The sequence below is a fragment of the Oncorhynchus masou genome, chromosome 14, assembly GCF_036934945.1.
Source record: "Oncorhynchus masou masou isolate Uvic2021 chromosome 14, UVic_Omas_1.1, whole genome shotgun sequence".
NCBI lineage: Eukaryota > Metazoa > Chordata > Actinopteri > Salmoniformes > Salmonidae > Oncorhynchus > Oncorhynchus masou.
This window is the reverse complement of record NC_088225.1, coordinates 10,350,272-10,375,345: the sequence shown is the minus strand read 5'-3', so window position 1 is coordinate 10,375,345 and position 25,074 is coordinate 10,350,272. Positions and strand designations below refer to the sequence as shown.

Below are 25,074 nucleotides of genomic sequence, written 5' to 3'. Positions count from 1 at the left end.
TACACTTAATTTCAATATACTCAACATGTCTCTTCCACGTTAGCCTCTCATCAAACCACATACCTAAATCCTTAAACTCAGACACTCAGACACACTAGACTCTTAGAAAAAAAAGTTCTGTCTAGAACCTAAAGGGGTTCTTCGGCTGTCCCCATAGGAGAACACTTTGAAGAACAATTTTTGGTTCCAGGTAGAACCCTTTTGGTTCCAGGCAGAACCCCTTTGGGTTCTGTACACAGTGTATTCGAGAAGTATTCAGACCCCTTGACTTTTTCCACATTTTGTTACGTCACAGCCTTATTCAAAAATGTATTAAATTGTAATTTTCTCATCAATCCACACACAATATCCCATAATGACAAAGCAAAAACAGATAATTTTTATTTTTTTCAAATGTATCAAAACTAAAAAACTGATATCACAATTACATAAGTATTCAGACCCTTTACTCAGTACTTTGTTAAAGCACCTTTGGCAGCGATTACAGCCTCACTACAAGCTTGGCACACCTGTATTTAGGGGGTTTCTCCCATTCTTCTCTGCAGATCCTCTCAAGCTCTGTCAGGTTGGATGGGGAGCGTCGCTGCACAGTTATTTTCAGGTCTCTCTAGAGATGTTCAATCGGGTTCAAGTCTGGGATCTGGCTGTGCCACTCAAGGACATTCAGAGACTTGTCCCGAAGCCACTCTTGCGTTGTCTTGGGTGTGTGCTTAAGGTCGTTATTCTGTTAGAAGGTGAACATTCGCCCCAGTCTGAGGTCCTGAGCACTCTGGAGCAGATTTTCATCAAGGATCTCTCTGTACTTTGCTCCATTTATTTTTCCCTTCGATCCTGACTGGTCTCCTAGTCCCTGCCGCGAAAAACATCCCACAGCATGATGCTGCCACCACCATGCTTCACTGTAGGGATGGGGCCAGGTTTCCTCCAGATGTGATGCTTCATATTCAGGACATAGAGCTCAATCTTGGTTTCATCAGACCAGAGCATCTTGTTTCTCATGGTCTGAGAGTCTTTTAGGTGCCTTTTGGCAAACTTCAAGCGGGCTGCCATGTGCCTTTTCCTAAGGAGTGGCTTCCATCTGGCCACTACCATAAAGGCCTGATTGGTGGAGTGCTGCAGAGATGGTTGTCCTTCCGGAAGGTTCTCCTATCTCCACAGAGGAAATCTGGAGCTCTTTCAGAGTCACCATCGGGTTCTTAATCACCTCCATGACCAAGGCCCTTCTCCCCCGAATGCTCAGTTTGGCCGGGTGGCCAGCTCTAGGAAGAGTTTTGGTGATTCCAAACTTCTTCCATTTAAGAATGGTGCAGGCCACTGTGTTCTTGATGACCATCAATGCTGAAGACATTTTGGTACCCTTCCCCAGATCTGTGCCTCGACATAATCCTGTCTCGGAGGTCTACAGACAATTCCTTCGACCTCATGAATAGTTTTTTGCTCTGACATGCACTGTTAGCTGTGGGACCTTGTATTTACAGGTGTGTGCCTTTCCATATCATGTCCAATCAATTGAATTTACCACGGGTGGACTCCAATCAAGTTGTAGAAACATCTTAACGATGATCAATGGAACAGGATGCACCTAAGCTTGATTTTGAGTCTCATAGCAAAGGGTCTGAATACTTATATAAATAAGTTATTTCTGTTTTTTTAAATTTGCAAATACTTCTAAAAACCTGTTTCCACTTTTTCATTATGGAGTATTGTGTGTCGATTGTTGAGGGGGAAAAAACAGTTTAATCAATTTTAGAATAAGGCTGTAACGTAACAAAATGTGGAAAAAGTCAAGGGGTCTGAATACTTTACAAATGCACTATAGAACCCATTCCACAGAGGGTTCTGCATGGCACCCAAAAGGGTTCTACCTGGGTTATCCTATGGGAACAGTCGAATAACCCTTTTGGAAGAGTGTACCTATATCCTGACCATATATTTTCAGTCTTACGTTTTTAGCCTTTCTCTTAGAATACACCATAAACCAGGGCTTGGCCACAGACATTTTAAACCCTCATGTTAGAGACCAATCTTCCACTACTCCCACAACTTCTTGATCACATATTTCACATTCCCACCTCTCTTCCACACAGCCCAATCATCGGCATACAAGACCACACCCACTACCTGTCTCAGCTCCTTGAATATGTAATCTATCATTAGGGTGAACAACACCGGACTAACCACACTTCTCTAAGGAGTACCATTGTCCACTTCCAACCCCATTGACAATTCTGACCCCACCCTCACGCGTATGACTCAATCGAACAGGAAGTCCATGATCCAGTTATACAGATGTCCCAGTCCTCATTATACAACCCTAACACTGCTTCCAACACACTGTCTGGTGCATGCTTAAACATCACATAACACACCCTATCTTCAGGGGCAGTCTGCCCGCAGCCCTCCCAACACCCTTGGCATCTCAAACATCCATAGCTGCTCCCGACTCCCCTTTTCTCTCTAAGACATTTCCAAGCTCTTTAACTTTTCCCTACGTCTCCTCATACTCTCATCACACGTGCTCACATTTATGAACTGCTGCAAACACCTCCTAGGACATTTGCCTTTTCTTCACTTGATATAGCTGTGACGTTTCCTTGTACCAACACTGTAATTTCAGCAGTTTAACCCTTCCCAATAATTTTTTAAAACATTTTCTAAACCTCACCAATTTCGGCCCCTATACCAATAGTGGAGCAAAATTCACACCATGCCTCCCCTTTCACTGTCTTAATCATTCTTCTGGCCATCGCTCTCTTCCTTTGATACTTCATGATGCACACAGGGAACAGTCACAACGGCAGCTGATATAATTACAGACATTACTGCCTCGGTGCACTCCTTCACAGACTCCTCCATTGATCACTTTTGTTCCACACGGTCACACAGGTACTAATGTCTTCCAGTTAGCTTTCTCAAAGCACCACCTTATGTTATTTTATTTTATTTTACCCGGTAAGTTGACTAAGAATACATTCTCATTTACAGCAACAACCCGGGGAATAGTTACAAGGAAGAGGAGGGGGATGGAATTGTAAGCTGGGGGTGATTAGGTGACCATGATGGTATGAGAGCCAGATTGGGAATTTAGCCAATACACTAGCTTTAACACCCCTACTCTTACGATGAGTGCCATGGGATCTTTTAGTGACCACATAGAGTTAGGACAGCCGTTTAACATCCCATCCGAAAGACAGTACCTTACACAGGGCAATGGCCCTGGGGCATTGGGATACTATTATAGACCAGAGGAAAGGGTGCCTTCTACTGGCCCTCCAACACCACTTCCAGTACACACACACACACACACACACACACACACACACACACACACACACACACACACACACACACACACACACACACACACACACACACACACACACACACACACACACACACACACACACTCTTCACTATCCCCTACAAATCAGCTGGGCTAGACAATCTGGACCCTTTCTTTCTAAAATTATCTGCCGAAATTGTTGCAACCCCTATTACTAACCTGTTCAACCTCTCTTTCGTGTCATCTGAGATTCCCAAAGATTGGAAAGCAGCTGCGGTCATCCCCCTCTTCAAAGGGGGGGACACTCTTGACCCAAATTGCTACAGACCTATATCTATCCTTCCCTGCCTTTCTAAGGTCTTCGAAAGCCAAGTTAACAAACAGATTACCGACCATTTTGAATCCCACCGCACCTTCTCCGCTATGCAATCTGGTTTCAGAGCTGGTCATGGGTGCACCTCAGCCATGCTCAAGGTCCTAAACGATATCTTAACCGTCATCGATAAGAAACAATACTGTGCAGCCGTATTCATTGACCTGGCCAAAGGCTTTCGACTCTGTCAATCACCACATCCTCATCGTCAGACTCGATAGCTTTGGTTTCCTCGCCTGGTTCAATGATTGCCTCGCCTGGTTCACCAACTACTTCTCTGATAGAGTTCAATGTGTCAAATCAGAGGTCCTGTTGTCCGGGCCTCTGGTAGTCTCTATGGGGGTGCCACAGGGTTCAATTCTTGGGCTGACTCTCTTCTCTGTATACATCAATGATGTATCAACCGATCGCTGCCTGCATCTGCCCGCCCGTCCAGCATCACTACTCTGGACGGTTCTGACTTAGAATATGTGGACAACTACAAAAACCTAGGTGTCTGGTTAGACTGTAAACTATCCTTCCAGACTCACATCAAACATCTCCAATCCAAAGTTAAATCTAGAATTGGCTTCCTATTTCGCAACAAAGCATCCTTCACTCATGCTGCCAAACATACCCTCTTAAAACTTTTTTTTGCCTTTACCTCCCTTATCTCACCTCATTTGCTCACATCGTATATAGACTTATTTTTCTACTGTATTATTGACTGTATGTTTGTTTTACTCCATGTGTAACTCTGTGTTGTTGTATGTGTCGAACTGCTTTGCTTTATCTTGGCCCGGTCACAATTGTAAATGAGAACTTGTTCTCAACTTGCCTACCTGGTTAAATAAAGGTGAAATAAAAATGATGGGTATTAAAATCACACCATATTAGCTTTCTACCCCTACACGTCCTATCAATCCCTTTAACTTTGCTAACAAGAGAGGTTTGCAGGGGTTATAGAAGTTAACTATTATGTTACCCCTATTCCTACATACAGTTAAAGTCGGAAGATTACATACACCTTAGCCAAATACATTTATACTCAGTTTTGAACAATTCCTGACATTTAATCCGAGTAAAAAAATCCATGTCTTAGGTCAGTTAGGATCACCACTTTATTTTAAGAATGTGAAATGTCAGAATAATAGTAGAGAGAATGATTTATTTCAGCTTTTATTTATTTCATCACATTCCCAGTGGGTCAGAAGTTCACATACACTCAATTAGTATTTGGTTGCATTGCCTTCAAATTGTTTAACTTGGGTCAAACATTTCGGGTAGCCTTCCACAAGCTTCCCACAATAAGTTGGGTGAATTTTGGCCCATTACTACTGACAGAGCTGGTGTAACTGAGTCAGGTTTGTAGGCCTCCTTGTTCGCACACACTTTTTCAGTTCTGCCCACAAATTTTCTATGGCTTTGTGATGGCCACTCCAATACCTTGACTTTGTTGTCCTTAAGTCATTTTGCCACAACTTTAGAAGTATGCTTGGGGTCATTGTCCATTTGAAAGAGCCATTTGCGACCAAGCTTTAACTTCCTGACTGATGTCTTGAGATGTTGCTTCAATATATCCTTTTAATTTTCCTTCCACGTGATGCCATCAATTTTGAGAAGTGCAACAGTCCCTCCTGCAGCAAAGCACCCCCACAACACGATGCTGCCACCCCCATGCTTCACGTTTGGGATGGTGATCCTCGGCTTGCAAGCCTCCCTCTTTTTCCTCCAAACATAACCTTGGTCATTATGGCCAAACAGTTCTATTTTTGTTTCATCAGACCAGAGGACAAAAAGTACGCTCTTTGTCCCCATGTGCAGTTGCAAACCGTAGTCAGGCTTTTTTATGGTGTTTTTGGAGCAGTGGCTTGTCCCTTGCTGAGCGGCCTTTAAGGTTATGTCGATATAGGACTCGTTTTACTGTGGATATAGATACTTTTGTACCTGTTTCCTCCAGCATCTTCACAAGGTTTTTTGCTGTTGTTCTGGGATTGATCTGCACTTTTGCACCAAAGTACGTTCATCTCTAAGAGACAGAACGCGTCTCCTTCCTGAGCGGTATGATGTCTGCGTGGTCCCATGGTGTTTATACTTGTGTTCTATTGTTTGTACAGATGAATGTGGTATCTTCAGGCATTTTGAAATTGCTCCCAAGGACGAACCAGACTTGTGGAGGTCTACCATTTTTTTCTGAAGTATGGGCTGATTTCTTTTGATTTTCCCATGATGTCAAGCAAAAAGGCACTAAGTTTGAAGGTAGGCCTTGAAATATATCCACAGGTACACCTCCAATTGACTCAAATGATGTCAATTAGTCTATCAGAGGCTTCTAAAGCCATGACATTTTTCGGGAATTTTCCAAGCTGTTTAAAGGCACAGTCAACTTCGTGTATGTAAACGTCTGACCCACTGGAATTGTGCTACAGTGAATTATAAGTGAAATAATCTGTCTGTAAACAATTGTTGGAAAAATGACTTGTGTCATGCATAAAGTCCTAACCGACTCGCCAAAACTATAGTTTGTTTAAAAAAGATTGTGGAGTAGTTGAAAAACGATTTTTAATGAGGAAGTGTATGTAAACTTCGGACTTCAACTGTATTTCTATTCTTCCTACACATTCCAATTCCTGTATTTCCAATATTTTGTATGCCAACCCCTCTTTAACGAATGTCGCACAACCCCCACCGTCCCCACCACTCTGTCACATCTAAGCGAACGGAATCACAGAATCACCAGCCCCCTCTCCTAAACCAACGATTTAAAACCTAATGTAAATTACGAAGAACTACAACTCCCAGTAGAGCAGCCACAGTTTGCAAAATGACATGACCCAGTTAGGTCATCCGGCTAGCGGCTGCTCGGTCGTCGTTATGTGACTGTTCACTTTGCTTTAGCGTTGGTTAGAATAACCTACATGTTTACACGTTGCTCTAAATTGGCAATCTTTACATATATATACATATATATATAATCTGTATTAGATTACACATATACGTGGGATATATACCTGCACCGTAGCAACTGCGCACTATTTCCCACACTACAGGTTAGTATACCGGTAGACTATAGCCATTTATAACGGCTGTAACTGTAGCCTGCTGTAGCTGTATTAACCGGCACATGGGGCATTTCAGAGCAGCACCAAGCAACCTTTTTTTGTTGTCATTGGAAACAACGCAGCTGGCAACTTCTTCAACTTTGTGTTGCAGCCTTTTAGGCTTATCAGATCTTGCATACCTTTCACTATTACATTATAATTAAGCAATAAGGCCAGAGGGGGTGTGGTATATGGCTGTTCTTATTATTTGTGACGCAACGCAGAGTGCCTGCATACAGCCCTTAGCCGTGGTATATTGGTCATATATCACAAACCCCCGAGGTGCCTTATTGCTATTATAAATAAGTTGCCAACGTAATTAAATCAGTAAAAATACATGTTTTGTCATTCCCATGGTATATGTCTTATACACCACTGCTGTCAGCCAATCAGCGTTCAGGGCTCGAACCACCCAGTTTATAATATGATGTAATGTATCATCATGGGTAGCATGTGTGTATGCTATGTACTTAAATATGTGTATTAGAAATGTATTTAGATGTGTAAAGTGGTGCAGACCAGTTGTCATTAAATTATCTGCATTTGTGATTGAAATTAATGTAGGGGGCTGAGGGGAGGCTTTGTTACTGAAATCCACATAGCCATCCATATAATGAACTTTACCCTCTAGAGTGAAATTAAGCAATCAGCAGCAGGCTACTGACATCTGAATGAAGTGGGGCAAGCAGCGACCCCACAGACCCGTTGTACCAATCGATTTGGTCGTACAGCATAGACGGGTTAGCTGACAACGTCACGAAAACGATGGGCGCGCTTCCATGCCGCGTGGTGTTGTAATTCTGGATGACCAGATTGCTAGCAAAGCTGACAAGAGACTGCCATGTGGGAAATCGGAAGTGGATCGTTTCATCTTGTTCTTTATACCATCTCTTGTTTTGAGGTGTTTTGATTGATTGCATGTCAATGTTAATATGGCTCAAATTCGCTAGCTAGCTAACCAACAACTGTAACGACGTATTTGAGAGACAACAACTGCAAATTGATTTATGTTTTAAACAAATATTGTAAACGAAATATAGTTTACATGTTGTCAACAAAAGCCAACAACGTCAGTTTTGCCCCATAGTTGCGCACGTGTCGGTTTTGTTGCTAAATAGCCAACCCGTCTACGGAGCCAATGCGTTCCCAGGATAGACGCATAGGATTAGCCTTCTAATCTTTGAACAAAGCACCTGCTTCACACACTGGCCGTGACCGCAAGGTTGACTGGTCACTAAGGTCCATGCATTTCAACTGCAAAGGACTCTGGGAGAGTTGCAGAGTACCCAGTTTCAATCAGGAGCAACTGTAGCTGCCTTGAGGTATCCATGGGGACCAGGAGGGTGCTGGTGACAGGCTGTTCTTCTGGGATCGGGATGGCTGTGGCTGTACGACTGGCCAAGGAGAAGGGATTCAAAGGTCAGAGAGGCACTGAACCCTTGATTGTAAAACATTGTGGTTTTCAAAAATGAAATTGACAGTTTGACATGCTCAAACCCATCAGTTGAGATGCAATGCAGGTGTTGTTAACTTGCAGTGTGTCTGTGTGAGGCAGTGGTTGCCACCATGAGGGACCTAGAGAAGCGGGAACCCCTGGAGAGAGTGGCTGGGGACACCCTGAACAGATCCCTGGAGATCAGACAGCTGGATGCCTGCTGTGAAGACTCCATCAGAGAGTGTGTGGACAGCCTGCAAGACAGACAGGTGGATGTACTCGGTGAATATTAGGCTTCCACGCATGCGCTCTCGAACGCACGCACAAACATAACACAAACACACATTCATACTGACTCTTTACGCACACACACACACTCACATGCAATAATCATATACACTGCAGCTACTCTGTTTATCAAATGTCCTGATACATTACCCCTAGTCACCTTACCCCTATACATTTCTAACCCTACCACTCCAGTATCCCTGCGCATTGTAAATATGGATTTGGCACTGACCCTGGAACTGACCCAGTATACAGCCTACTGACCCTGTCTACAGCCTACTGACCCTGTATACAGCCTACTGACCTTGGAACTGACCCTGTATACAGCCTACTGACCCTGGAGCTGACCCTGTATACAGCCTACTGACCCTGGAACTGACCCAGTATACAGCCTACTGACCCTGTATACAGCCTACTGACCCTGGAGCTGACCCAGTATACAGCCTACTGACCATGTATACAGCCTACTGACCCTGGAGCTGACCTTGTATACAGCCTACTGACCCTGGAGCTGACCCTGTATACAGCCTACTAACCCTGGAACTGACCCTGTATACAGCCTACTGACCCTGGAACTGACCCTGTATACAGCCTACTGACCCTGTATACAGCCTACTGACCCTGGAACTGACCCTGTATACAGCCTACTGACCCTGTATACAGCCTACTGACCCTGGAACTGACCCTGTATACAGCCTACTGACCCTGGAACTGACCCTGTATACAGCCTACTGACCCTGGAACTGACCCTGTATACAGCCTACTGACCCTGGAACTGACCCTGTATACAGCCTACTGACCCTGGAACTGACCCTGTATACAGCCTACTGACCCTGGAACTGACCCTGTATACAGCCTACTGACCCTGGAACTGACCCTGTATACAGCCTACTGACCCTGGAACTGACCCTGTATACACCCTACTGACCCTGGAACTGACCCTGTATACAGCCTACTGACCCTGGAACTGACCCTGTATACAGCCTACTGACCCTGGAACTGACCCTGTATACAGCCTACTGACCCTGGAACTGACCCTGTATACAGCCTACTGACCCTGGAACTGACCCTGTATACAGCCTACTGACCCTGGAACTGACCCTGTATACAGCCTACTGACTTTCTTGTGTGTTTCTTATTTCTATTTTTTGTGCATTCTTGTTCTACTTGACTTAAAAAATGTACTGCATTTTTGGCATTTCACTGTACTAGTGCACACGGCATGATGATAATTTGAACCACACTCCCATATAAACTCACTTGTACTGTACACAGTACACCATAACACATTGTTATCCATAATGAGTGAACAGGGTGTGACATGGCAGTATCTGTCTCCCTCAGTGAGTAATGCAGGTGTAGGCATGATTGGGCCGTTGGAGTGCCAAAGTATGTCTGACATGCAGGGGCTCTTCGACACCAACTTCTTTGGCTTGGTGCGGCTGGTGAAGGAGATCCTGCCTGATATGAAGCGACGTCGAAGCGGACATATTGTGGTGATGAGCAGCATCATGGGCATTCAGGGTGAGTAGTCAGTACATAAATGCAGCTTCAGAAATAAATAAGGTGTTTACTTCCTAAACTTATCCCTATGGAATCGTACATTAAAACAAATGAATGGATTGTATTTGTATTGATAGGGCTACTCTTCAATGATGTCTACTCTGCTTCAAAGTTTGCTGTGGAGGGGTTCTGTGAGAGTCTAGCAGTACAAGCCATGAAGTTCAGTGTGAAGTGAGTCTACGTTTAAGGAGATCCAGCCACATCACTTCACATGAGTCATACATCAGTAACTAAACCAACACTTGGCTGTAATAAGACTTTGCCCTAATGCCACGACAGTGAACCCGCAGGTTATGTTTTCATGTAGATGATTAGCCTGAGATAGGGGATAGCCGATCGCACATGCATGTGCAAGCAGGAGGATTCCCTCAGTTAAACAGTGGTCCTTTATCTCTCCCTGCTCTGTCCACCTGTCCTCCCTGCTCTGTCCATCTGTCCTTCTCCCTGCTCTGTCCTTCTCCCCGCTCTGTCCATCTCCATGCTCTGTCCATCTGTCCTTCTCCCCGCTCTGTCATCTGTCCTTCTCCCCGCTCTGTCCGTCTGTCCTTCTCCCTGCTCTGTCCTTCTCCCCGCTCTGTCCTTCTCCCCGCTCTGTCCTTCTCCCCGCTCTGTCCATCTGTACATCTCCCCGCTCTGTCCTTCTAACGGCTCTGTCCATCTGTCCTTCCACTCTGAGGATGACTCTAGTGGAGCCTGGTCCGGTGGGGACAGAGTTTGAGAGGAAGGTGTACGAGGACGCTGAGAAGATGGACCTCACGGGGGTAGACGAGGAGACTGCTAGGATCTTCCGTGAGATCTACCTGCCCTACTCTAGGAAGGTGTTCAACTCTCTCGCACAGACACCCGAGGAAATAGCAGAGGTAACACTCCGTTATGTCACTATCTTATATTTTGTGACTACTATCCTAGTATTATTTGGTATGCAGTCTCAACATCTCATCCTTTGGTGGCTAAATGTTAAACAGAATATACTAATCGCTCTACTCTACTCTCTTGCAGCAAACACTTCAACTGATCACAGCGAAGGAGCCTCCGTTTCGCCACCAGACCAACCGTGTGTACATGCCCATGACTGCCCTGAAGCACGCAGACCCTACCGGTCGTCTACCCCTGGACACCTTTTATAAGCTGTTGTTCAAGCACGACAGTCTATTCACTGCCAGTCTGGGGCTGCTGCGCATGTTGCAGAAGAGGGCAGGGAAGAGCTCCAAATGAGCAGAAGGTTGGAGAGACAGAGTGAATAACCTAGTGAGGAGAGATAGGGGGATAGAGAGAGCAGAAGGTTGGAGAGACAGAGTGAATAACCTGGTGAGGAGAGATAGGGGGATAGAGAGAGTAGAAGGTTGGAGAGACAGAGTGAATAACCTGGTGAGGAGAGATAGGGGGATAGAGAGAGCAGAAGGTTGGAGAGACAGAGTGAATAACATGGTGAAGAGAGATAGGGGGATAGAGAGAGTAGAAGGTTGGAGAGACAGAGTGAATAACCTGGTGAGGAGAGATAGGGGGATAGAGAGAGCAGAAGGTTGGAGAGACAGAGTGAATAACATGGTGAGGAGGGATAGAGAGAGTAGAAGGTTGGAGAGACAGAGTGAATAACCTGGTGAGGAGAGATAGGGGGATAGAGAGAGCAGAAGGTTGGAGAGACAGAGTGAATAACATGGTGAGGAGAGATAGGGGGATAGAGAGAGTAGAAGGTTGGAGAGACAGAGTGAATAACCTGGTGAGGAGAGATAGGGGGATAGAGAGAGCAGAAGGTTGGAGAGACAGAGTGAATAACCTGGTGAGGAGAGATAGGGGGATAGAGAGAGTAGAAGGTTGGAGAGACAGAGTGAATAACCTGGTGAGGAGAGATAGGGGGATAGAGAGAGCAGAAGGAGTGAGTCATTGACTCCAGTCTGCAGTGCACAAGCCCCCTTTTCTTTTCTGCTAGTCATGTTTGTGTATAGAAACAACAAAAGATTACTGTTGAGACCTTCCTGATAGATCCTTAGTAAAAGATGCACGCCTCAGACCAACACGATTCCTTATGAACATTCTCTAACCACTCCTTAAACTATCAATGACTGTGCTCAACAAAGATGAGACTTTGACAAGTTAAGGACTGATGTTTTTTGGCCTCTAATCAAACCCGATAACCTAGCCGTACGGACTAAGGGTTCAGTGTGTCTCAGACCAATCTGGACTCCTGCAACTGTTCCTTCAGCTTTTAGAGGATATTAGTGTGTTACAACTGTATTTTAACAGTGTAATGAAGGTTTACGGTAAGACTGGCAACACTTCAATAAAACGAGACAAAGATTTTTTCCCAATTTATTAGCTTTAAAATGTTTAAACTTCAGTGGCTTTCCAAATATTTTCATAATTTGAAAGGTAATATTTTTATGTAAAGTGTGAGTGTGAGAGGTTGTGAACTTATTCCACTGGCCTTATCTTCATTTCAATGGCTTTTAAAGAGTATTTATAACCTTTCCAATTCACCCAGTTGATACCAATACCATAGATTGAGTCGCCCCACAGATATACCCCGTTGGGATTGACACTGTGGCATTCTCCATACCACCATCCTCCTAGATATGATTTAGCACAGTTTGAAGCGTAAGTATCCTGGTCTTTATCGAAGGTGGAGAACTTCTGCCCATTGTGTTCATCCATAGATTTTCCTGAAATGCAGAAGGGATTGTTCAACATTTCCATTTACAGTACACCTTTCTTCAGACTGTATCGACCAAGTAGTCCTTTCAGATTGGTAATACTGTTGTTTCACGGGAAAGGAGGAGAAATGGAAATGTTCTTTAGGCTCACCGGCACCTCCATCTTTGAAGCCACTTAAATGCAGCTTGTATCCTTCATGCTCAGAGTCGACAGAGAAGGAGGAGTACTGCACGTGGGCTTTAGCTCCTTCGAAGTCCTCCAGGTCCACCCTCAACTCATACTTCTTCCTCTGAGTGAGGAGATGGATGTTTTCTAGGCCTGAGGGAGAGCACAAGGTGTTGGTGGAGAACACAACACGAGGTGAGTACTAAAGATAGTAATAAAACACATGAATAGACATTTAATGCATTTCGTATCTCAGCATAGACATTTCAAATGTGTCCAGTGCGTCATGCTCTTACCTAACCAGTACTCTCCAGATGCCTGCCCAAACCCACTCCTGTATTGGTCCCATCCACGGTAAAAGTTCACTGTCCCATCCTTTCTCTTCTGGATCACCTGGAATAGAGGGGCATTTTGAGATGTTCCACAGAAATGTGAGATGTTCCACTCAAGGGGACTTTTTATCCATCTCTCCGGGTTGATTCTCTACTTCAAATGTTAATTGCGCAAACAAGAACATGGATTGAGCCCTGAGGTAGTGTTAGTGAAACAAACTGTAGCTCAAAAGGCTATAAACAAAAGGTCGAGTCACTGTACACACTGTCCATTTCCCCCCCCCAGGTTGGTCGTCACAGCCCATGTCACAGTAGACCTGGATGGGGGAGGTTGTTCCCGCAGGGTAGATGGTGTACACTCCACTGTGCCCAAAGCCCCTTCCATACACATCAGCACAATCCACTGGCATGATATCGTACGGTAGAGTATTGACTGCCACTGGGAGTAGTAGAATGAGCACATCCAAAGCCTGCAATAAATGTCAACTTTAACTTAAAGACATTATTATTATTATTATTGAATAATAATCCCCCACCCCCTATTCAAGGCAACCAATCTCACCTTCATTATTTCTCTGATAGGATAAAATGACCTTAGGAAAGTTGTCCAAAGTTGTGATCCTTCCTCGCTCCCAGAGTAACGTTGAACTGGAGGAAAATGATGAATAGCAAGGTCTTTGGAAGTTCAGTTTTTATACCATTTAAACTTGTTTACTTTTGTGCAATTGCGACAGAGTGGAAATTCCACCCGACATGGACACGAACTCACAACTCTCAGCGCCGTAACAACGTACTCAAGAAGTACTGTCAATACCACTGACCCAGAAGGCTTTTCTAAACCCAGGGAGACAGTACTTCTAGGTCTCAGGAAGGCCGTATCGATGCCTTTAACCATCCACTAAAACGGCAATCAACATCATATTCTACATTTGAAAGGATTTGCTCTATTCACATGTGATACTTAATAATTAGTACATTATTATAAGTCAAATATAAATGTGTGAAAATATGATGAATGCAAAAAGATACACAGAAATGTAGTTCCCTACAGCTTTTATTAGAAGTGACTTACTTTACAACTTTTGTCTGTAGAAAGAAACATTGTGGAACAGTTTTTTTTATGTACAATGATTTTTAAACTACTTTTAAACAAGTATAGGAATTAATAATAATGATAGAAAATATCTATGACTTCTAATAATACAAGACCAATAAAATATCAGTCACATCCTCAATTTTCACAATAATCCTAAAAGGAAGTACATTTTCTTTTTGTCCTTTTTAGTACATAATCATTTTTAGAAACATACGATGCATCTTAAACAAGTAAATCTACCCAGGACAAACATTATTTACAGACAGAAGTTGGGATATCTGAAATGTACAGACAGAGCATAGTAGTGTCGCCAGGAAAGGAAATCAAAGGACAACAAATAAACACTTCACTAAATGAACCCTGAACTGGAATCTGAACCTAGTTATCAGTCCAACCCAGAAACCTCCCAGGTCTGACTGTACTGTAGTAGCTGGTTATAGTGAACAGGCTTGGACCAGTGAAGGAAACAGTAATGAAATCGAACAGGGGAGGAGGATCTGATTGGCTTTCCCAGTAGTGAGTATCCTGTCCAGGGAGCAGCAGTGGTCTTGTGAGGGTTAGTTGGATCCCTGGGGAGTGACATCCATAGTAAAGAGCTACAGTAGGGGGGTGCAGCACTACATAGTAGTGTTCTCTCTCCTACGTCTTCTAACAAGTCATATGTAACTGTCCTCTCCGTGGCTAGTGGGGTGCAAGCTGCTAAAGATGCAGGGGAACGCTCCTCTGCATGCTGTAGTATAGCACCTCCCTGAGGAGTGACAGAGCACTAACAGTCCCGACCCACCAGCCAGGCCCTCACACTGACCGACTGACCGACGACTGACTGACCACGACTGGAGCGCACCAGAGTTGGACTCAGTCCACAGACTTATCTGTAACTGAACCGCAGGAGAACATACCAACACCTCCATTACCAGTGGAACCGCAAGAGAATGTGCTTCTATTGGCCAACGCGACAGCTAGCCTGAGTCCCAGATCTATGTGTGCGGTCTTACACGCATAACAATGACCGCAATGGAGTCGGCAAGAGAGCACAAGCAGATGTGGGACTCAGGCTACACAAAAACAGGACCAGGGGTCAAAGAGTAGAATAGAAGCAGTCAAAAACATGCTATCACACTGACAGGCAACATGCAGGAATGTTTGCAGGGGAGTGGTAAAGGAATAGCAGCTGATAAACATAGCTTAGTACACCGAGGAGATGTTCAAAAAAGTAACCATGGTGTCACACATATACAGTATGTAAAAAAACAACAACACATAACTGAGTTAAAACCAAATCTAAAGGGCAGTGACAGGCTGATTTTAGAATCGGCATAATAATGCCCTCATCTGAATGAATGTTCAGAAGCTGCATGACTGAAGTAGTGATGGCAGACTGGGGGGGCAAGCCCTTTAGAGCAGGACCAATGACTAGGATGACTCGAGCCATGCCTGGGACTGACAGGCAGACGGCCTGGGGGACTGACAGGCAGACGGCCTGGGGGACTGACAGGCAGACGGCCTGGGGGACTGACAGGCAGACGGCCTGGGGGACTGACAGGCAGACGGCCTGGGGGACTGACAGGCAGACGGCCTGGGGGACTGACAGGCAGACGGCCTGGGACTGACAGGCAGCCATGCCTGGGACTGACAGGCAGACGGCCTGGGACTGACACGCAGCCATGCCTGGGACTGACAGGCAGACGGCCTGGGACTGACACGCAGACGGCCTGGGACTGACAGGCAGACGGCCTGGGACTGACAGGCAGACGGCATGGGACTGACACGCAGACGGCCTGGGACTGACACGCAGACGGCCTGGGACTGACACGCAGACGGCCTGGGACTGACACGCAGACGGCCTGGGACTGACAGGCAGACGGCCTGGGACTGACACGCAGACGGCCTGGGACTGACACGCAGACGGCCTGGGACTGACACGCAGACGGCCTGGGGGACTGACACGCAGACGGCCTGGGGGACTGACAGGCAGACGGCCTGGGGGACTGACAGGCAGACGGCCTGGGACTGACACGCAGACGGCCTGGGACTGACACGCAGACGGCCTGGGACTGACACGCAGACGGCCTGGGGGACTGACACGCAGACGGCCTGGGACTGACAGGCAGACGGCCTGGGGGACTGACACGCAGACGGCCTGGGACTGACAGGCAGCCATGCCTGGGACTGACACGCAGCCATGCCTGGGACTGACAGGCAGACGGCCTGGGACTGACACGCAGCCATGCCTGGGACTGACAGGCAGACGGCCTGGGACTGACACGCAGACGGCCTGGGACTGACAGGCAGACGGCCTGGGACTGACAGGCAGACGGCCTGGGACTGACAGGCAGACGGCCTGGGACTGACACGCAGACGGCCTGGGGGACTGACAGGCAGACGGCCTGGGGGACTGACAGGCAGACGGCCTGGGACTGACACGCAGACGGCCTGGGACTGACACGCAGACGGCCTGGGACTGACACGCAGACGGCCTGGGGGACTGACACGCAGACGGCCTGGGACTGACAGGCAGACGGCCTGGGGGACTGACAGGCAGACGGCCTGGGGGACTGACAGGCAGACGGCCTGGGACTGACACGCAGACGGCCTGGGACTGACACGCAGACGGCCTGGGGGACTGACACGCAGACGGCCTGGGACTGACACGCAGACGGCCTGGGGGACTGACACGCAGACGGCCTGGGGGACTGACACGCAGACGGCCTGGGACTGACAGGCAGACGGCCTGGGACTGACAGGCAGACGGCCTGGGACTGACAGGCAGACGGCCTGGGACTGACAGGCAGACGGCCTGGGGGACTGACAGGCAGACGGCCTGGGACTGACAGGCAGACGGCCTGGGGGACTGACAGGCAGACGGCCTGGGGGACTGACAGGCAGACGGCCTGGGGGACTGACAGGCAGACGGCCTGGGGGACTGACAGGCAGACGGCCTGGGGGACTGACAGGCAGACGGCCTGGGGGACTGACAGGCAGACGGCCTGGGGGACTGACAGGCAGACGGCCTGGGGGACTGACAGGCAGACGGCCTGGGGGACTGACAGGCAGACGGCCTGGGGGACTGACAGGCAGACGGCCTGGGGGACTGACAGGCAGACGGCCTGGGGGACTGACAGGCAGACGGCCTGGGACTGACACGCAGACGGCCTGGGACTGACAGGCAGACGGCCTGGGGGACTGACAGGCAGACGGCCTGGGGGACTGACAGGCAGACGGCCTGGGACTGACAGGCAGACGGCCTGGGGGACTGACAGGCAGACGGCCTGGGACTGACACGCAGACGGCCTGGGACTGACAGGCAGACGGCCTGGGGGACTGACACGCAGACGGCCTGGGACTGACAGGCAGACGGCCTGGGGGACTGACACGCAGACGGCCTGGGACTGACAGGCAGACGGCCTGGGACTGACAGGCAGACGGCCTGGGGGATTGACAGGCAGACGGCCTGGGGGACTGACAGGCAGACGGCCTGGGGGACTGACAGGCAGACGGCCTGGGGGACTGACAGGCAGACGGCCTGGGGGACTGACAGGCAGACGGCCTGGGACTGACAGGCAGACGGCCTGGGACTGACAGGCAGACGGCCTGGGGGACTGACAGGCAGACGGCCTGGGACTGACAGGCAGACGGCCTGGGGGACTGACAGGCAGACGGCCTGGGGGACTGACAGGCAGACGGCCTGGGGGACTGACAGGCAGACGGCCTGGGGGACTGACAGGCAGACGGCCTGGGACTGACACGCAGACGGCCTGGGACTGACAGGCAGACGGCCTGGGACTGACAGGCAGACGGCCTGGGGGACTGACAGGCAGACGGCCTGGGGGACTGACAGGCAGACGGCCTGGGACTGACACGCAGACGGCCTGGGACTGACACGCAGACGGCCTGGGACTGACAGGCAGACGGCCTGGGGGACTGACACGCAGACGGCCTGGGACTGACAGGCAGACGGCCTGGGACTGACAGGCAGACGGCCTGGGGGATTGACAGGCAGACGGCCTGGGGGACTGACAGGCAGACGGCCTGGGGGACTGACAGGCAGACGGCCTGGGGGACTGACAGGCAGACGGCCTGGGGGACTGACAGGCAGACGGCCTGGGGGACTGACAGGCAGACGCCCTGGGGGAGGTAGCTTAAGTCAATGGGAAGTTTAAACTTTTAACACATCAATGTTTTTGTTGTTGTCTGTCTGACTGAACACTGGCCAATGAACGTACTGTAATGAATGTTTAAATGCCTTCCTGGCTCTTGTGTGTGGATAAGCAGAGTGCCTCATTGCAGTGTCAGAACCCCACCTCACAATCACCCTCCCTCCCATCGCTTTGTCCCGTCAAGTGCTTCAGAGGCGCCCATCATTCTACATTCTTACACATAATACTTAATCACTCCTTTTTTTCCTAGTTCATCAAATCAGAACATAATATCACTAATGACAGCCAACTTAAAAGAGTACATATTTGTTCCCAAGCCAATCTGATCGTTTTACCTGTTGGCCTAAATAAATAACATCAGTCAAGAGAGGCGGGATCTCTTCCTCTTCCTGTCTGAACCCCATGTTGATCTGCCTACAGAGTGTTAGACAGCGGTGGTGGTGGTGGGCTGGGTGGAGAGAGAGTGACTGAATCACTAGTCGTTTTCCTTGTAACACCACTGGACCCAGGTGAGCCCAAGACATGTAACAGGTGAGTGTGAAACACTGTGAGAGGACAGGACAGAATGAGGCTGAGAAAACACTGTGAGAGGACAGGACAGAATGAGGCTGAGAAAACACTGTGAGAGGACAGGACAGAATGAGGCTGAGAAAACACTGTGAGAGGACAGGACAGAATGAGGCTGAGAAAACACCTGAAAAGGCACTTCTGAGAGAAGAAAACAAACAATAAATAAAAATAAAGGAATTCCCTTCAACATTGTTGCTTTTTTCTTTCTTTTATCTACTTTTTAAAAAGTTTGTTAGTTTTTCAGGAGAGCATCCCTAAGTCTTTGAAATGAAAGACTTTGATTTCTTCATATACTTTTTATAATAATAAAAAAACAAGTCCATCTGTGACAGAATAAGTCTTACTTCATTAAATTGTCTGTTCTTTTATATCCAGACAACACATTTCCCTTTACTCTTTCTCTGCAAACAACACTAGCAGACGGTCCTCGTGATAAAACAGTCAATCAAAATCCAATGGAAATCTTGGAACCAGGCTGACGCATAAACTCCAGACACACAGGCCTTTACAGCCAGTCGTCTCCTCTCTCCTCTCCCCCAGGCAGGTCTCTGTTAACCAGGTGTTAACCAGGTGCCTTGGGGGTTCATGCAAACACCTGCATCTTGCTGTTGGACTCCTGGACATGGGGAATCTGGGTTTGGGCAGGACCGGCCACTGCCGGGCTGGGGGTGGAGTCTGACCAATCAGACACACAGTGGGGGGAGGGGCTGGACCAGGGCTCGGGCGACTCTGGGGAGGGGGTCAGGTAGGGATGCTCGCTGGACAGGCGGAGGTAATGCTTGGGGGTGGCATCCAGGGCGGAGGAGTAGCTGTGCTGGGAGGGCGGGGTGGGGTAGTCCTCCAAGCCTGCAGTGCTGCCACTGGCCTGGGGAGGAGGGGCCTGGGAGGCCTGTGGAGAGGTGGGCTGAGTGGCTGGCTGGGGCTGAGGAGGCTGCTGCTGCTGCTGGAAGAAGGCTGGAGGGGGCTGTGTCGTCTGGGGGGTGGATGGGGAGGAGGTGCCCAAGCGGAGGCTCTGCTGGCTGGCCATGGAGTGGTTGTGGAGCTGCTGCTGCTCTGAGATGGAGGGCAGCTTGACAGGGCTGTGGGAGATGGGCGTGCTGGCGATGACAGGCGTGGGCTGCAGCATGGCCTGCTGGGCGCTGCGGTACAGGTTCTGCTGGTGCTGCATCATGAGGCTGTTCTGCTGCATGGGGCTCTGAGGGTGCATGCCCGCCTGGCTGCTGTGGACCAGGTTCACCACCTGTCCCCCGCACTGGGAGGAGGAGGGCATGCGGCTGTGCCAGTCGAAGGGCACGCTGACAGGGCTCACCAGGCCCATGTTGAGCCCCAGCTGGCCGGCATTAAGCACATAGCCGTGGGGGCCCTGGTTGACCTGGCTGGCCATAGACACGCGGCCCTGCATGGACATGCCTCCATCTCCCAGGTCGTTGAGCTGGGCCAGAGACACAGTGAAGGGGCCAGAGCCGTCCATCATGCTGCTGTGCACCATGGGAGTGCTGGGCACCGACATAGAGGAGTGGAAGAGCCCCGAGGAGGGCATGGCAACCGGGGAGCAGGGGTTGGTGATGTAGCCGGCGTTGTTGGCCCCTCCGCGGGGGGAGTCCAGCGAGTCGACGGGGGACAGGGTGACAGAGCTCTCCAGCAGGGCGCTCTGCATGTCTAGGGTCAGCTTCTTGTTGCGGGCCTTAGCTGAATCCTTCAGGTTCTGGGCATGCTGCCCTCCCAGACCTGAACCCTTTGCCCCGGGGCGGCGACTCTTCTTCCCCTGGGGGGTGTTCTTCAGGCCGGGCATGAAGGCACTGGGGGGGCACATGAGGGGGGACAGGGTGTGTCCCCCGGCCAGGTGGTGTGGGGCCCCTCCGTGGCCCTGGGGGCTCCTCACTGTGTTGTACTCATCCAGCAGCTGAACGATGTCATGGTGCATTCTCTCCTGGGCGATGTCCCGAGGCAGACGGTCCATATGGTCGGTTATCTCCCTGTTGGCGAAGTGGGCCAGGAGGACCTTGACCGCCTCACAACTACCCTCACGCGCTGCCAGGAAGAGAGGCGTCTCCTCCTAATATACAGAGAGGGGGGGGGGGTAAGACGGGAGAGAGAGAGAGAGAGAGAGAGAATTAGACATGTTGGCTCCTCAATATCTCTATATATTCCAGACTGTATGACTGTGGGGAGCTGACAGTTGTAGATATAGGTGGAGGGCTGTGTGTACCTTCAGGTCCTGCATGTCTTTGTTGGCTCCGTTCTTCAGCAGGGCCATGGTGGCCTCCACGTTGTTGACAGCAGCTGCCCAGTGCAGAGCAGATTTACCTGGGATGGGAGGAACACACACTGTTGTTACTCATCCTACCTCTTACCACGAAACACAGCATCACCATTCAACTGCATCAACTCTCTCTTCAACACACACACACTAGTTTAGCCAATCACGTACCCAGTTCGTCGACAGCGTTGATGTCTGCGTGGCAGGTGATGAGTTCCTCCACCATGCCCTCTACGGCCAGACGGGCAGCCAGGATCAGGGCGGTGGATCCGTCGTACATACGAGAGTCCAGGTCTGTAGCCCGGGTTCGGATCAGAATCTAACCAGGACAGACAGGGAGAAATAACATGTCAGTCTGGCAGATGACACAACAGTCTACTCAGCAAGTGGGCAACCGTAAGAAGTAGCAAAGTCAAGTCTTACATGTGTAATGCTGCGTATAGAAAGACAGAGGAATACATTGAGTTCATGTGAAGATATAACTTAAACATTAAGCATCTGAATAGTGTGTGTTTACCTGGAAGACCCCCTGGGCGTCGGCTGCCACGGCGGCGTGTAGCGGCGTGCGCCCTGTGTTGTCCTGCGCGTTGGCGTCGGCCCCGGCGTCCAACAGCCGCTTGGCGGCGTCAGCGCGGGCGTAGCGGGCAGCCAGGTGAAGGGCGGTCTCTCCGGTGCGGTCCGTCTGGGCGGCCAAAGTGGCGCCCTGGTAGATGAGGTCAGAGATGATGTTGGCGGAACACTCCTCTGACTCCTCCTCCTCGGGGAGCTCGGGCTCCAGACCGCCTCCGCAGAACGAGGCCAGCATCAGAGGGGTGAAGCCGTCTGGAGGGGAGAAGGAAGGGAGAGGCGAAGGGTCAGTCAATGTGTCAATCAAAACACAACGGACAGGAACAGATCAAAGAGATCAAACGTCGCAACTAACAATAAACACCGGGAATACGAATCAGGAGGAGCGGTTTTTAAAGGATATACTACAGCCTCAAGGATTCCAGTCCAGACGCATACAACACTGCACATGACACAACAACGCTCCATGTGGTTCATTTCAATACTGACCAGGTCCTCGGACGTTGACGTCCATGCAGTCCTGGTCGAACTCTCCCTGGGGCGGGGTGAGGGCCATGGAGGGGGGCATGCGGATGTCTGCAGCCGCTAGGTGGTGCTGGGTCCACTGTCTACAGTCTACAGTGTCTTCACTGTCTGACAGGATGCTGGGCTCCTCAACCTTCAGTCTCTTGGCCTCGGGGCAGTCTGTGTCGATCCACGAGTCACTGTGGTCGCCAAGCAGAGACTCCTCCACCGTCTTGGGCATGTATCTGGAGGGAGACCGGTAACACACAGTCACAATACCATAGTGGAGCAGATACATTGATTTGGAATCACCATAGGAGTGCTGTAAGTGTACTGAGGACACAACAGTGTGGTTACTCACTTCATGCCCAGTGCGTCCTGGCCTAAGGGTTCCCTGCGGTTCTTGTTGCTGCTGGGTTCCTTCTTGGGGAAGAAGCCCTCGGGGAACCACAGGGTGCTGTGTTCTCTCTTTCTGCGGCCGATCAGCACGCCCACCACCAGGATGACCAATAGGAACAGGGCTGCCACGCCCACCAGCATCAGCTTGCCCCACTCTGGCATGTCTGCGTCTGGGATATTCTCACCTACATGTTATTACAAGGACTTTAGTAAACGAGCTGTGGTTACAGTATTTGATGGAGAAATGACGTATATGTAAATGTTTGTAAGGTTATCTCCTGGTATCTTTAGATGCTGTATCCTGGTATAGTGTCCGTGGGTTTCTACTCACCGCGGACTTCTTTGATGGGGTAGGGGAAGCGGAGCATCTCTACGGCTGACAGAGCCCCCAGGTAGTCTGCTGCGCTGTCGGCCGACGGGAAACAGTCGTCAGACCGCTGGGAACACAGACGGTTGTCTATCTCCAGGTACACTATGGACCCAATCACCTCCTGGTGGGGCTGCAGCTCTCGTTTGAGGCGCGCCTCTCGGCGGGTGTAGGGTCGGATCATGGGCTCTCCGTTGTGGTCCAGGCGGAAGCGCAGGGTGGTTCTCAGGATGGCACTGAGCTTCTGCAGGAAGGCAGGGGCCGTATTCACGAGTTCGTCCGGGGGTAGCAGGACCACCAGGACCAGCACCCCGTCAGCCAGGTTCTCTGGAACCTTCGCTGCACAGTCCAGACCGTCCCAGCCACACTCCTCTGAGTTACAGCCCTGGTCACAGCGGCCGTCAGCGTAGTGGTCGATGCAGTACGCCTCGTAGATGGGACTGGTGGAGACAGAGAGTGACAGAGATCAGCTTAAAGGGTCTCATATAGAGGGTAAGGTGAAAGAATGACAGTCCAGAACAGAATGCTGGCGGTGGAGTACTTACTTGCAGATTTTCTCCTTGTTCTTGCAGTCAAAGTTGTCGTAGAGGCAGTTGGCGTTGTTGCACGACTCGTCACACTGGCTGTTGTTGAAGACACGCCAGCAGCGCGGATCGGTGCAGCGAGCCCACGGGTTCACCGCCAGCGAGCAGTCGCCCCCGTCCCAGCGGCAGGGGAATGTGTTGCACTCCTTGTCGCAGACACCGTCGTTGGCCTTGCCGTGGCAGTCGGCCAGGGAGCAGGCGGGCGGCAGAAGGGTCTCTACCAGCCTGGTGCTGCCCTGCTCGCAGCGCTTGCCCGTCCAGCCTTGGGCACACTGGCAGAGGAAGAAGGGGAAGTTGGTCTCCTCGGTGCAGAGGCCTCCGTTGCGGCACGGCTGGGAGGAGCAGCCCTCGTTACTACGGTACTGGCACTGGGGCCCGGCATAGCCTGTCAGGCAGGCACAGCGGGCGCCCCGCGTGGTCAGAGCACAACTACCTCCATTATAGCAAGACAACTCCCGACACAACATGCTCCTCTCACAGTTGTTCCCAGCATAGCCCTGAGGAGGGAGAACAATCACATACAACGTCAGTGTGGGTAAGAAACAGATGTGGTCAACTACAGGACGTTAGCATTGTAATAAATCCAGGGGGCTTTGACATATGGTTCTAGGTTATGCTCTGTGAGCAGGGAGGTTCAGGGAGACAGAGATGGTTGTAGAAGTATCAGCTGTTTCCACAGGCGGACTAGACACGGGGTGAAAGTGTGCCACAGTGACATGTTGATACTTACCAGCTGACAGGTACAGGCGTATCCAAGGGCTGAGCTGCTGGAGACCGAACAGGCCCCTCCGTTCTGACAGGGCTGAGACTCACACACACTGAACCTGCTCTGGCACCGCCGACCTGCATACAATAACACACACACACGTTAGAGTGGCACAAACAGATACAAACACACACATTTATTACACAGCAATACGACTATACACACATGCGCACCCTCCTTACCTGTGAAGCCGGGCTTGCAGACACACTGGTAGTCGTTGGGGAGCTGGATGCAGTCCAGACTGTTGGCAGGGCTGCAGGGGTTGGAGTGACACTCGTTGATGTCCCCCTCACACCTCTCTCCAGTGAAGCCAGGGGGACAGTTACAGCGGTAGCCCCCCACTCTGTCCACACAGGTACCGTTGTTCAGACACTTAGGAGGAGTTCCGCGCAGCCGCAGAGGAGGAGCACAGTCATCCTCGTTGATCTCACACAGAACACCTGTAGGAGAGATGGACAGGTATCAACATTGAGTATGTTTACATGCACACTAGTAATGAAATATCAAACTGAGTATGGCATTAGTCACGTAAACACCTTACTCTGCTTATCTTAATCAGCGTAAGGCTATAATGGCAGTAAGCATACGCAGATTAAAACACCTGGTTTTCTGAGCAATCTTCTGTTGTGAGTA

General features: G+C 49.8%; 3 protein-coding genes and 1 long non-coding RNA gene across 6 annotated transcripts in view; 1 reads left to right on the top strand and 3 right to left on the bottom strand.

Moving 5' to 3' along the window:
- Window positions 1-6,490: 6,490 nt before the first annotated feature.
- zmp:0000001048 (retinol dehydrogenase 8) lies at window positions 6,491-12,335 on the top strand. Of its 2 annotated transcripts, XR_010457661.1 has the most exons (8): window positions 6,491-6,685; window positions 7,999-8,155; window positions 8,292-8,453; window positions 9,804-9,983; window positions 10,100-10,193; window positions 10,699-10,882; window positions 11,022-11,544; window positions 11,597-12,335. XR_010457661.1 is itself a non-coding variant. In XM_064986292.1 (7 exons), exons 2-7 carry the CDS (start codon window positions 8,065-8,067, stop codon window positions 11,235-11,237), a joined length of 927 nt encoding a protein of 308 aa, XP_064842364.1. In that variant the 5' UTR covers window positions 6,491-6,685; window positions 7,999-8,064; the 3' UTR covers window positions 11,238-12,335. The 2 variants fall into 2 exon arrangements, 1 of the variants encoding a protein (XP_064842364.1); XM_064986292.1 differs by having other exon boundaries at window positions 11,022-12,335.
- Window positions 12,319-13,877, bottom strand: LOC135554180 (microfibril-associated glycoprotein 4-like). 2 transcript variants are annotated; one of them, XM_064986297.1, is made up of 5 exons: window positions 13,734-13,877; window positions 13,438-13,641; window positions 13,136-13,232; window positions 12,825-12,992; window positions 12,319-12,682 (listed from the first exon to the last, which is right to left on the bottom strand). In XM_064986297.1, exons 1-5 carry the CDS (start codon window positions 13,737-13,739, stop codon window positions 12,435-12,437), a joined length of 723 nt encoding a protein of 240 aa, XP_064842369.1. In that variant the 5' UTR covers window positions 13,740-13,877; the 3' UTR covers window positions 12,319-12,434. The 2 variants fall into 2 exon arrangements, with proteins under 2 accessions (XP_064842369.1, XP_064842370.1); XM_064986298.1 differs by having other exon boundaries at window positions 13,438-13,657; window positions 13,734-13,830.
- Window positions 13,878-14,207: 330 nt separating this feature from the next.
- On the bottom strand, window positions 14,208-16,296 carry LOC135554186 (uncharacterized). Its single transcript, XR_010457662.1, has 2 exons — window positions 15,868-16,296; window positions 14,208-15,723 (listed from the first exon to the last, which is right to left on the bottom strand). It is a non-coding gene; the product is annotated as an uncharacterized LOC135554186 (long non-coding RNA).
- A 1,879-nt stretch (window positions 16,297-18,175) lies between these two features.
- The window catches only part of notch3 (notch receptor 3), a 44,544-nt gene continuing 37,645 nt past the window's right edge, over window positions 18,176-25,074 (bottom strand). Inside the window, exons 18-27 of the mRNA XM_064986266.1 lie at window positions 24,624-24,881; window positions 24,406-24,518; window positions 23,637-24,172; window positions 23,056-23,531; window positions 22,687-22,909; window positions 22,311-22,570; window positions 21,772-22,076; window positions 21,426-21,573; window positions 21,204-21,301; window positions 18,176-21,050 (exon numbers count right to left, since the gene is read on the bottom strand). Of these exons, the coding sequence (XP_064842338.1) occupies window positions 19,578-21,050; window positions 21,204-21,301; window positions 21,426-21,573; window positions 21,772-22,076; window positions 22,311-22,570; window positions 22,687-22,909; window positions 23,056-23,531; window positions 23,637-24,172; window positions 24,406-24,518; window positions 24,624-24,881 (3,890 nt within the window). The 3' untranslated portion in view covers window positions 18,176-19,577. The remainder of the gene's footprint in view (window positions 21,051-21,203; window positions 21,302-21,425; window positions 21,574-21,771; window positions 22,077-22,310; window positions 22,571-22,686; window positions 22,910-23,055; window positions 23,532-23,636; window positions 24,173-24,405; window positions 24,519-24,623; window positions 24,882-25,074) is intronic.

What these genes read in the sequence shown, in the direction of transcription:
- zmp:0000001048 (XM_064986292.1), top strand. Translation starts at nt 8,065, where the DNA reads ATGGGGACCAGGAGGGTGCTGGTGACAGGCTGTTCTTCTGGGATCGGG. An exon ending in CAAGGAGAAGGGATTCAAAG is followed by an intron (nt 8,156 to 8,291) that starts GTCAGAGAGGCA and finishes TGTGTGAGGCAG; the next exon opens with TGGTTGCCACCATGAGGGAC. An exon ending in CACCCGAGGAAATAGCAGAG is followed by an intron (nt 10,883 to 11,021) that starts GTAACACTCCGT and finishes ACTCTCTTGCAG; the next exon opens with CAAACACTTCAACTGATCAC.
- LOC135554180 (XM_064986297.1), bottom strand. An exon ending in CTGGGGGGGGGAAATGGACA is followed by an intron (nt 13,233 to 13,437) that starts GTGTGTACAGTG and finishes CCTCTATTCCAG; the next exon opens with GTGATCCAGAAGAGAAAGGA. An exon ending in CTTCAAAGATGGAGGTGCCG is followed by an intron (nt 12,683 to 12,824) that starts GTGAGCCTAAAG and finishes TCTGCATTTCAG; the next exon opens with GAAAATCTATGGATGAACAC.